Source organism: Malania oleifera, chromosome 11, assembly GCF_029873635.1.
Source record: "Malania oleifera isolate guangnan ecotype guangnan chromosome 11, ASM2987363v1, whole genome shotgun sequence".
NCBI lineage: Eukaryota > Viridiplantae > Streptophyta > Magnoliopsida > Santalales > Ximeniaceae > Malania > Malania oleifera.
In genome coordinates, this window is record NC_080427.1 from 23,865,870 (window position 1) to 23,878,216 (window position 12,347).

The window sequence follows — 12,347 nt, forward strand, 5'->3', positions numbered from 1 at the left end:
AGAAAACCAGTGTGGAAGAAGTGAATTAGTCATAAGCTAAACACAAGAAATTAAGCAATTACAAACAAGACACTAAGGTTTATAGTGCTCAGACTAAAGCAACCAATGTGTACTCTCAAAGAACTTCATTTATATATTCCACTATTTAACAATTAGTATATGTGCTCTTGACATACAATCCTATACAACTAACTAACTATAGAAGCTAATGGACAAACAATCTATGGATACTTGATAAAAGAATACAAAAAGTAAATAAATGAGTATAAAAAACTCATGAATTTAAATATAATCTTATGTTTTTTTATAGATGTGAGTTAAAAAAAAATAAGAGTCGTTAAGCCATAGAGAATTAAACACATCAATATGTGGCTCATTTTTCATTAGTATTAACTTGAGTTCACTAAAACAAACAAAATATGGATACTTTATTAAAGAATAGACAAAAGTAAATAAATGAGTAAAAAAAATCTTGCAAATTAAAATAGAATACTTGTATTGCATTATAAATGTGAGGAAAGAGGAGAAAAATCATAGAAAATCCATTAAGTCAACATCTGGCTCATTTTTCATGAGCATTAGCTTGAGTCAACTAATGAAAATAGTGGAAGTATCAACTTATTAGCATCTTATGTACATTACTCTAAAAATTTTAGCACTCTGAAATTTATATCAATGTTCTCATATTCAAGCAAGATTGACAGGCTTGAAGAACACTGAAGAAAATTTATCAATATTTCTTTGAAATTCTTAAACAAAATAGCATTAATAAGACTCGATCAATCAACAAGCAAAGTCATATTTTTATTATTTGAAGTATCATAGTCTTTTCGATATTGTCATGAAATCCTTTGTGTGTGTGTGTGTGGACAAAGAAGGGTTAAATAAAAGCATGCCGAAGTATGACTGTTAAAGATAAAAATTCTATAACATATACTTTTTCTTAAAAATATACTCTTTTCTTTAATGTTGAACATATAACAAAATAGGTAAGATTGTATTCCCTGACTTAGGAAATTTAAATATTTAATCTAAAAGATAAGAAAAAATATATAGAAATTTGGCTTTATCTAGCCCAAAAAATATTTTCAATTTAAATTTAAAATTATCTCATGTTTAGAGCTATATCTTACTAATGTCCCAAAACTGACAAAATGCAATTTCTATATTAAACTAGATTAAAGTTTAATTTTTAATGCTAATATGTACTCACATGTGAAGAGATAACATCAAAATACATGTGGTTATAGGCAAGTTTTCTAGTATGATATTTTTATACGAGCACCAAAGTATTGCTTGATAGAAGAGACAAAATAGTTGTTTTCTAAACATATTGTGAAGTATTGAGATGTTCCCTAAGACATTGTGTGTGATTGAGATAAAAGATTCATATAAAATTTAGGACAAAACTTTTCAAAATCCTTAATTCATAGCTTGAATTTCTTTTATTTATCACCCATATACAAATGGACAAAATGATAGATTCAACGTGCTATTAGAGGAGCACTTGAGTCATTTCATTATTGCCAATTAGAATAATTTGGTGCAACTACTCATCGTGACTCAGTTTTGTTGCCGTGCCCAAAAGAGCTCAATAACCAACAAAAGTACATTTAAACTTGTTATAGGCTAGCAATTGTTGTTGCCTCACACTATAAATGATTCATACAAAGAAAAGAATCCAAGAGTATACATCTTCACCTAAATGGAGATAGAAAGTAGAGATTGCCTGCACCTACTTGGAGAAAGCTTCTAAATGGATGAAGAAATGGGTAGATCAAGAGGAGAAGACTTTTGTGTCTCAACATAAGTGACTTGGTACTTGTTAAGCTCTATTTAAAACTATAGGTTGAGATAGGAGACTACTTCACAAATATAAAAGGTCAGTTCCCATCTTGGCCAAAGTCAGGAAGGCTTATTAAAAGGTTGATCCTTCAACTTGGATGAATGTGCACCTTGTGTTTCACATTAGTTACCTTAAGCTATTCATCATCAAAGTCTACATGGATAGTGACCACATAAGTGAGGGAGAATGTCACTAGTCAAGCCTTCTCAATGTATTATGCTTGCGCATGACTGCTCATCCTATACATATGGTATAGGTATAACCACCATGAAAATATCACTATAGGTTTTACTTTTTGAGTAGGATAAAGTCTTAGTGCAAAAAAGGGAGTATGATTCCTTGGACACAATGATGTTTGCTAGTGTCAGAGTTTGAATATATAGAGAACTCTTTAAGAGAGGGTGATACTCACCAATCATTATAAAACTCAGCTTTTATAATAGTGTTTAGCATACTGGCCTCCCTCATTACACAATGTTGCCTAGGAAGTTATTATAATGAGAATTACATTGTTTTACATGTTTATTGATTAACTTGTTTTTACATTCACGTTTGCTTACTGCTTCCACTAACTTTGTATTTGATGGTTGTTTATTTGTTCTTGTGAGCTTATGGTATGTTTTTGGGTATGTAGTTAATATTGTGTGTTATCGCTAGAGTTACACGACTTTTGACATGGTGTAAGGTGTTCGACTAGTGATATAGGGTCAAACTTTCTTACCAAGCTTTGATTTTTATTTTTTTTTTGGAAGGACGGGGTAAAGGTTCTCAAGTATTATTCTTTTGTTAGTAGAGTTCAATTTTCAGTTGTTGCCATTGGAATTCCTAACAAAACATATTGTATTCAACAAATTTCCATTGAAGCTAGATACAATATATTGAAAAGGTGGCTTGACCTAAAGATAGAGGTTCCCTAAAATATCATAATTTTAGGATTTGTGTAGTCAATATTCCCCCCCCCCCCCCTAAATTTCTATGTGCAAGCAAATAAGATATAACATAAAGACAAACATGCAAATATGTACCTTGTGAGATTCAAACATTTTAAAAAGTCAATGAATAAACAAAATAATAATATGAGAATTTTTTTTATTAAGCTTAGTCAAATAGGCACTTTGTAAGCTCTATCACCTTACTCTAATGCTTGGTAGTGATGGGGGATAACCCTCACATGCTACTTCTTGAGTGGAGGAGAAAGGGACGATTAAAGACCGCTTTATATAATGTAAAAAAATCCTACGTACCCATCAAGCTCTAACACTATCATGCATGCAAGAACTTGCAAGAGAAATAAACACACATGTGAAATTAAGATTCAAGCACATTCAATTAAGAAAAAGAATAAACAAGGAATAAGAAAATACCAAACTCTAAATTCAATTAGCTTTATTGATTCTCCTTGCTCAAGCATGTAAATGTATCCATATGGAACAATGACAACTAAGAAGTTCACCCAAACACACACTTTGGGGGGGGGGGGGGGGAAGGTTTACATTATTTCTTTATTCCTACTTTAGTCCTAACCTCTTTTTTATTTTTGAATTACTTTACTCTTTTTATGTGAAACCCTTTTAGATATACAGTAATACTACACTTACCTACCAAATATCACACTTTTTCTTACCTACTGCTTTAAATAATTGTACCATATATATATATATCCTCTACTTTGTGGGTATTTTACTATGTATATAGTACAATTATTTAAAATAGTGGATAAGAAAAAGTGTGATGTTTGGTAGATAAGTGTAGGATTAATGTTAGGCATATTTTAATTTGGTAATTTGAGTACAACAACAAAAATCATTATTAATATCTCGATTAAAAAAGTTGAGCTGAACACCTTCTAATTCTCTAAATTATATTATAATTCCAATTATTTATAAGTGACACCTAATATATATCAATGCACATAGCTTGAATGTTAAAAGAACACTACTACACTTACCATATAATAGATCCCTCTATATATCAATTGTCTTTAATTATCTATATATCAATTGTCTTTAATTAAACTAATAGGATGTGTAATGAGTACGACTCCTTAAAAGTGAACGAACTTGTTTCTAAACTTAAAGCCCGTAATCTCCTCCATAATTTCTCAATTGTCATCCCAGTCAAGGTGGTTCAAATTGGTCTCAGCTTGCACATGTCAATAGTAATAATAGAAACACATTGCATTGTCAAAGTTTAGAAATTGAAACACAAGACAACTAGGAAGTCTAGGTTTGGGAGTTTTGTAGTGTAATTGTAACATAAGTTAATATGGTTACACTCATTAGACTTGTTCTTTAGTGAATACCCCTATGTCTTAATGTCCCTATTTAAGTTACTTGATACTAATCACATATCTATAAAATATACGTAATATAGAGTCTTTCTACATCATCTATCAATGCCTAATCCATAACCTTTAGATTAGGAGCATTAAAAAAAATTAATACTAAGAAGTATTATACTAAGAAGTATATGTATAATGCATGATCCTAACTTCTTTATGAACTTATCTTCAGAACTTTAATTCATGGGACTTACTCATATAACAAAGATAATATTTGTATGACATGAATAATTAACTTGCCTTTATTTTAGTTAGAATACGGAAAACAAACCATCACCAACTAGTTGACTTTTAAGGCACATAACTAACACAAGGAGCACAAATAATTTATTTTTTCATTTTTTTAAAATATATTTATGCATTTTATCTTGAGTTAATTACTCCAAAATGCATTTCCTTCGATGCATGAATATTGTACCTTTTTAGTCGATGAACTTAATGGTCCATTTGGATCAAGGATTTTACTTAAGGAAAGGAAATGAAAGGAAAATATGGAAAAATAAAAAAAGGCCTTTTATGAACAAATTTTTTAAAAAAAAATTAATCATATTAAAAAAATTAAATATTAATTATGTGTAAAATTAAAATTTGTTCATAAATTTGGTGCATTTTTTATTTTTATTTTTTACTTTCCTTCATAACCAAACATAAAATGCAGATTTTGATATTTTCTTTTACTTTTCTAATGTTGTTCACCACACCAACAATCATTCGAGTCTGATACCAATTGTAGTTCCCAAACAATCAGCACTCAGAAACCAATTGTCGGTGCCAAGTGTGTGCAGCGGAAGGCCTCACACGAACTCTCACGAACAATCAATGGATCAACAAGCAACTAAGCACTCGATGATGAACTATATGAACCTAGCAATCACTCAACAACGTGAATGAACGAAAGCAACAACCAAAACACAAGAATTTACGTAGTTCAGAAATTTGCCTACATCCACGGGAGCAGCGACTATTTTTTACTATCACAATGAAGCTTACAAGAAGCTTAATCAATCTAGGGTTACATAATAATGATTATATACTAATATAATGCATACAGAAGACCTTTAGTATATCTAAAATACTTCTGTAGCGATCCCCTAGAGAAAATTCCTCCAAAAAATCTCAATCTACTGATCTCAAATTTGAAAATCGGTGACGTCTGCGAGTGAAACAACCGATGGTTTGAAGCCGAGAAGAATACCTCTACAACACTGCCTAAGACCTACGACAAGTACACCTAAACTATCGATAGTTAGCCCTCAATCCTGCCATCCTGCATCTTTTTATTGTTCCTCGCTTCACGTTGCTTTCCCCTAGTTCATGTGTTCCACTCACAATATGAGTTACATCCCCAACAATCTCCACCTTAGCGAATATGTACCACTTAGGAGAAATCTGAAAGCATGACTTTGTTGCTCCACCCGAGCCAGTAGATTGGGACCTGCCTCTCATCTAACACCCGGAGACGTAGACCAAGTCCAAGTGACGCTTGAACTTGACTGTGGTAATAGGAACTCCGCCTAACTAAACACCTAACTCCTTAAACGATCCTCTAAACCACAATGCTACTTTGGCAACTTCAACTTCTGCCAAGTACTTTGATCCAGTTGTAACTAATGTGACCTGAGACTGTACCCTAGACTTCCAACAGTTAGGCCTTCCCACAACATACCCTATTGTAAGCCTCCTATCATCCAAGTCCCTTGTGTGGTTTGCATATGTGAACCTCACAACTGATAGACCACTTTATTGCCTGCTGAAGTACCCCACTGCACTAGCGTAGGAAACCTTTGACATGTCCCGAACATCACCGTCCGTCCTTGAGTACTGAGTGGTAATACTGTTTATTTAAATTCGCCAACAATGTATCGGTGACTGGTTTAACATTAACCATGCTAAACCTCTCCAACACCTGATCCATAAAACCACCATGAGATAACCATAATATCCCTGTAGTTTTGTGTCGTGACAACCTTGAGATAATCCCAATTTTCCTATAACTTTATCCTTGCGAATCTCCAACCTAATAATCCTCTTGGCAGCACCCAAAACCATCATGTCAACTTCCTTTCTCAATAGAATCCCTAACTGATTTACCTAAATCAGAACCTTCCCAGCAATATGCATGTCACTCACATAAAACAACAGAACAATTGACCACTTGCATCCTATCTCCCTCTCCCCCTTTGGGAACTCCACCAACCCTCATGTCTGATTCCTATATAGTAACTCCATCTCCTCCATTATAGCCCCTATCCATGTACTCTTCTCTTGGTCATGCACTGCCTCTTGAAATGTAGTAGGATCCTTTCTGGTAGCAATGGATGCACAAGACATCAGAACTTTATACCTAGGCGGTGGCCTGATAGTGCCTCTGAGCCCACTATGATAATGCTGGTCTCTAGAGCTTAAACTCCTTGCATTATGACCAATGTCATCTTTGCCTTGAGTCTATAACTCCACCTGCACAATATGCTCATTGCTGCTACTGTAGCTTTCTAACACCCATTTCTCTTTATCTACTTGAGTACGGTATCCCATGCCTTTAATGCCTAAAACCATGTCTCCATCAATCACCATTCTATTTGCCATTGGATCACCCAGCTTTAACCCATCTTTTTTATGTACCAGAAAGATATACCATCAGGACATCACACCAAACCTAGATCCCACCTCACTAGAAACATGCCTGGCTAGACCTCCAAACTCTCTCAAACCAGAGAAGTCTACCAAATAATCTATCCAAGCCTCTCATGCAACTCTCCCATTTAGTGATACCTTTGGCTATCGATTAATTGAGAAACCCACCATACTCGTTGACTTTACCAAGAAGTACCTTGCAAGCCCTACATACACCATGCCTTGCTCATAAAACTCCTTGAACACCAGCGTACTCAGTACCAATATTTGACCCTAGGAACTCTCTCCCAATATGATACTTCACCTCAGCCATAAGTTACACTTGACAAACATCTCCAACTTGTGCCACATGAAATACCACTAGACTTTTTGTGATAACCTCACGAAATACCCATGTATAACTCGTGATGCTACCCTCATTGGTCCCCAAACATCCAAAACAATGTAGTTAAGAATACCATCCATTTTGTGTGTGGTTGGTTTACACAAAACGGTATTACATACTCAAAATTTTCAGCTGCAGCTCCACCTACAACTATGTTACCCAATAGATTCCATGCTATCCTCTATCCCTTCGTCACCATCAATATGTCATCACAAACCATCATCATCCCACCTTAAGAAGTGTAATTATACCTGTTACAATCAAAAGTGCCCAACAATATCACATTCTTACGTAGATTAGGTACATGCCTTACACCACATAATATCCTTACCACACCATCATACATATTGATCTTCATATCCCCCATTTCGACAACTTTGCATACATCATCGTTTCCCATCAGAACAGAATCAGAACTCACCAATCTATAAGAGGTGAACCAAGCTTTGTTGGGCATCATGTGAAATGAACATTCTGAGTCTAGGATCCAAGAATCCGTGAGGCATTCTGAACTTGATGAAACAGAAAGCATCTCACAATCACTACTCCCCGAGTCCTTTTTTTCTTCAACTACATTAGCAAATTTTGACGAACCCTCTTGAGCTTTTGCCTTTCCCTTCTCCCACTCCAGACACTCCAAATTTATGTGCCCTATTTTCCAGCACTTAAAACAGTGAACGTCCTTCCTCCTCCTGGACTGCAATTGAGATTTATTATCACTCAATCCGCTCTAAGACTTGCCTCTCCCACAATGCTGATTACCCTTCACCACGAGCCCTTCACTATGTGAACCCTCATCGCTGACCTTCTTCATCTAATGGAGCCTCAGCAATGCATTCGTGATGTCCTCCAACTCCAGGGTTTCTTTTCCCCAAGTCAACGTCGTAACTAAGTTGTTGTATGTAGGTGACGTAGGTAAGGAATTTAGCAGCATCAATGTTTTGGCCTCTTCCTCAAACTTCACATTACCTTGCCCCAGATCACTGATGGTTTGATTAAATGTGTTGATGTGTTAAGTCAAGTCCGAACCCTCTGCCATCTTGCCAGTATAATTTTTGTTTAAGATACAACTTATTTGTCAATAACTTGGACATGTACGGTGCTCTAGTTTCAGCCAAACACTGCCGACGATCCTCATCCATGACGTCATACAACATGTCATCGGCCAGACATAGCCTAATAGTGGACACAACTTTCGCTTCTAACTCTTTCCAACTTGCATTGTCCATGCCTTCCGACTTCTTTACGTATAGACCCTTCCCCATCCCTTGCTGCACTAGCAAGTCCTTCACCCTCCCCTACCAAAGCCCGAAGTTGCCTATTCCATCAAACTTACCAACCTCGAACCTCGCAGAAGAAATCCCAGCCATTGCCAACCAATAGCTCTGATACCAATGGTTGTTCACCACATCAACAATCACCTGGCTCTAATACCAATTGTTGTTCCCAAACAATTAGCACTTAGAAACCAATTATCGGTGCTGAGTGTGCACATCAGAAGACCTCACACAAACTCTCACGAACAATCAATGGAACCAGCAAGCAAGCACTCGATGATGAGCTATACGAACCTAGCAATCACTTAACAATGTGAATCAATGAAAGCGACAACCAAAACACAAGAATTTTCGTAGTTCGACAATTTGCCTATGTCCACGGGAGCTACGGCTATTTTTCACTATCACAATGAAGCTTATAAGAAGCTTATTCAATCTAGGGTTACATAATAATGATTATATACTAATGTAATGCGTATAGAAGACATCTAGTATATTTAAAACACTTTTGTAGCGATCTTCCGAAGGAAATTCCTCCAAAAACTCCCAATCTACTCATCTCGGATTCGAAAATCCGTGACGTCTGCGAGTGAAATCGTTGACGATTTAGGCCAAACCATCGACGCTTTGAAGTTGCGAAGAATACTTTTAGAACACTACCTGAAACCATTGACGATTACACCCAAACTGTCGATGATTTGCCCTCAATCCTGCCATCCTGCATCTCTCTCTTATTCCTCGCTTCATGTTCCACTCAGAATATGAGTCATATCCCCAACAGCTAAATATATTTTGAGTTCTAAATAGGGCCTAAATGATTCATGATTTTGGTCATTGATGCATAAATTAGCACCTCATCATAATGTATCTTATATATGAATGATTCAAGCATAAATAAGACACACGTATATATTCTAGACATGAGTGAGAAGAAGTTTATTGACCAAGAGCTTACTAAGTTTATTAATAGATAGAGAATTACAATTTGAAGACAAGCTGCCGAGAATTGTCCCAGAGTGCTTATGATATTGCCAAAGCTATTTTTATTTTTTTTTATTCTCTCTCTCTCTCTCTCTCTCTCTCTCTCTCTCTCATTAGTTCTATATCTTTTGTCTCAGAAGAATGATGCGACCTATTACTATACAAGGTGAAGGAGCTGGTTCAAGTCAAGGAGCTTTTAGGTGCTTCTGGAGTATGTGCATACCTACCACAATGCGGTTCCTTATTCACCTACTTGCAAAAGCTCAAATTCTTATCAAAACTTAAGCTTTTAGCCTTAAATTTCAATACTTGGATATAAAATTTTATAGGAACCTTTTAATCATGAAAAACTATATATTTTTTTTAAATGTAAAACTGAATCTCTTTCGATGATAAAATCTAAATTATTTTGACCAAGTTTGACCCTAAACAAGTGCATTATAAAGGAGACATCTTAATAGTTAAAATTTAAATCTTTTAGTGGAAGCTAACAGCGTAGTTATCATGTTCATTTTATTAATCTGTTCTACAATAATTTAGATGACGCAAAATGTTGATATCTTTTACGGTTCTATAAAACAAATTAATAATGCAACCCACTGCAACTTGACTCCGCCACATCCTCAAATCTGATCCATCGCACCCAATGCCAGCATCCTTTTTTGTTTTTGTTTTGTTCCTACTTTAGTTTTCGGTTTTGGGTTTTTTCGGTGAGATGATGCTATCAGTGATGCTTTTCCTAATTTCTTTGTCCAAACCTCACTTCTTTGACACCAAGAGCATACAGGAGATCGATATGGTTCAAAATGAAGACAGCAGTTCAAGTGGAACATTGACTGAGATAAGAGAATCAGGGAAAATAACCACATTGACCATTACACAATGTGATTGGGAATATGCAATTATGCTCTTAAAAATTGAAATTCTACACAATAAATTTAAATTCAAAAGTTCCAATTCTATGCTTCCAAACACAGTCTTCTACTTTGAACCTACTGGTACTGTCAAAACTTGGATTGGAATTGAATCAAGTTCTTCATAGATTATCAAATCTGATAGCATTCTTGTATTAGAGAACTTGAAGTAAAAGGTTTCTTCTTGAGGTAGTCCTCCCCACGAAGCAAAGAAAGGCCTTTGTCCCTAAAACCATTATTTACCAATTCACATATCCATGGCGTTTTTCCTGCATTACTAAGCAAACACATTAGCTATTTTAGCCTCATCCTTCCTCTCTCTCTCTCTCTCTCTGTCTCTCCAAGGAGAAAGATGGACCATCTCCAATTCTTGAAATGCACCCTTTCACCTAACCTGCACAATCAAACCCCATCCCTTCTCTCTCCACTCAATAAAATCCCCTCCCCATGTCCCCTCTCATGCACTTTTAACAGAACTCTTCTGCATCATCATTTCAGAGCAATTAGTAAGACCACAAGCTAGCTGGTCAAAGCTACAGTCCACACAAAAATGACAATGCAGCTTCTCTCCCCATTCCCCTTCCTATTGCTCCTCCTACATTTCACGACAACCCTTGCACAGCCTTCAGCACAGTCTCCTGCACTGCCAGGCCCTGTTAACCTCACTTCAATCCTCGACAAGGCTGGTCAATACACTACATTTATCAAGTTTTTGAAGAGTACCCAAGTGGGTGATCAGATCAAAAACCAGCTCAACAACTCAAACCAGGGTCTCACGGTATTTGCACCAGCTGATAATGCCTTCTCGAGCCTCAAGCCTGGGATTCTGAACTCACTCGATGATCAGCAAAAAGTCCAGCTTCTTCAATTCCATATCCTCCCTTCAGCCCTCTCCATCTTCCAGCTCCAAACTGCGAGCAACCCATTGCGAACGCAGGCAGGAAGTGGTGATAATGGGCAGTTCCCGCTGAATGTTACCAGTTCAGTTAATCAGGTGAACATAACAACAGGGGTTGTTAGTGCAACACTGGGAAACACACTCTATACAGATAACAAGCTTGCAGTGTACCAGGTAGACCAGGTGCTCCTTCCAATGGCACTTTTTGGGTCACAGTCACCAGCTCCAGCACCATCGAAGCCGAAGGGGAAAGCTTCATCTTCATCTTCAGTTGCTCCTTCCGGGTCTTCCAGTGATGCTTCTGTTGATACTTCTGCAGCAGTGGGAGTTTTCCAGAGTAAAGTTTTGATGGGGGTTTCTATGGGAGTTGGAATTGCAGTTGTTGTCTGCAGCATTTTCTCAATGGCTCCATGAGTTTTTAGTTTCAGTTGCTCAATTAATGGCGCGCGGATCTTGTGTATGGCAGACTAGTGCTGTATTTTTTGGTATTTGCTGAACTTCCTTGAATCAAAATAAGATGCAATTGTTTCAAAAACTAGGAAAAAATAATATGAATGACGCTTCTTTTGCTTGGTGTCTAGGCAGGGCTTATGTTCCCTGGTGACTCTACTTTTGTCTCTAGAGAGCTTCCTTCTCAGAATTTTTTTTTTAAAGGAAAAGGATTTCAACTTGCTTGGAATAGGGTTGTTTTAAGAATCAAGGCAAGATTAATTCTTCCATTCTTGCAAAGGAATATACTTTCCCAGATTTTATTCCCATGATTGTTGTTTTGAATCAGTTTTTTCTCATATATGATTTTTGGGTATCCCTTGCAAGAAATGAGCCAGAGCATTAGAAATTTAAAACGAAATGAAGTAGCAGAGAACACTTCCAATCCCGGTTGTTAGTCCCAATCCCTTGCTTTTCAAGAGAAAAGGATGGACTGAACACTCCATTTAAACAAAGAATTTTGTGAGCAAGAGGACTGAAAAGAAAATGAGAAAGGAAAACAATTTCACTTATATTCATCACAATTTCCCATATATTCTTTCTCAGCAATGGGAAAAAATGTCACATATATTCTTTATGATA

General features: G+C 36.2%; 1 protein-coding gene across 1 annotated transcript; it reads left to right on the forward strand.

Annotated features, from left to right (window-relative positions):
* The first annotated feature begins 10,711 nt into the window (after positions 1 to 10,711).
* LOC131168605 (fasciclin-like arabinogalactan protein 11) lies at positions 10,712 to 12,034 on the forward strand. The gene has a single exon (XM_058128163.1). It carries the CDS (start codon positions 10,929 to 10,931, stop codon positions 11,688 to 11,690), a length of 762 nt encoding a protein of 253 aa, XP_057984146.1. The 5' UTR covers positions 10,712 to 10,928; the 3' UTR covers positions 11,691 to 12,034.
* The last annotated feature ends 313 nt before the right edge of the window (positions 12,035 to 12,347 follow it).

Bases quoted from the DNA above. Each gene is read 5' to 3' on its own strand.
- LOC131168605 (XM_058128163.1), top strand. From the start codon at position 10,929: ATGACAATGCAGCTTCTCTCCCCATTCCCCTTCCTATTGCTCCTCCTA.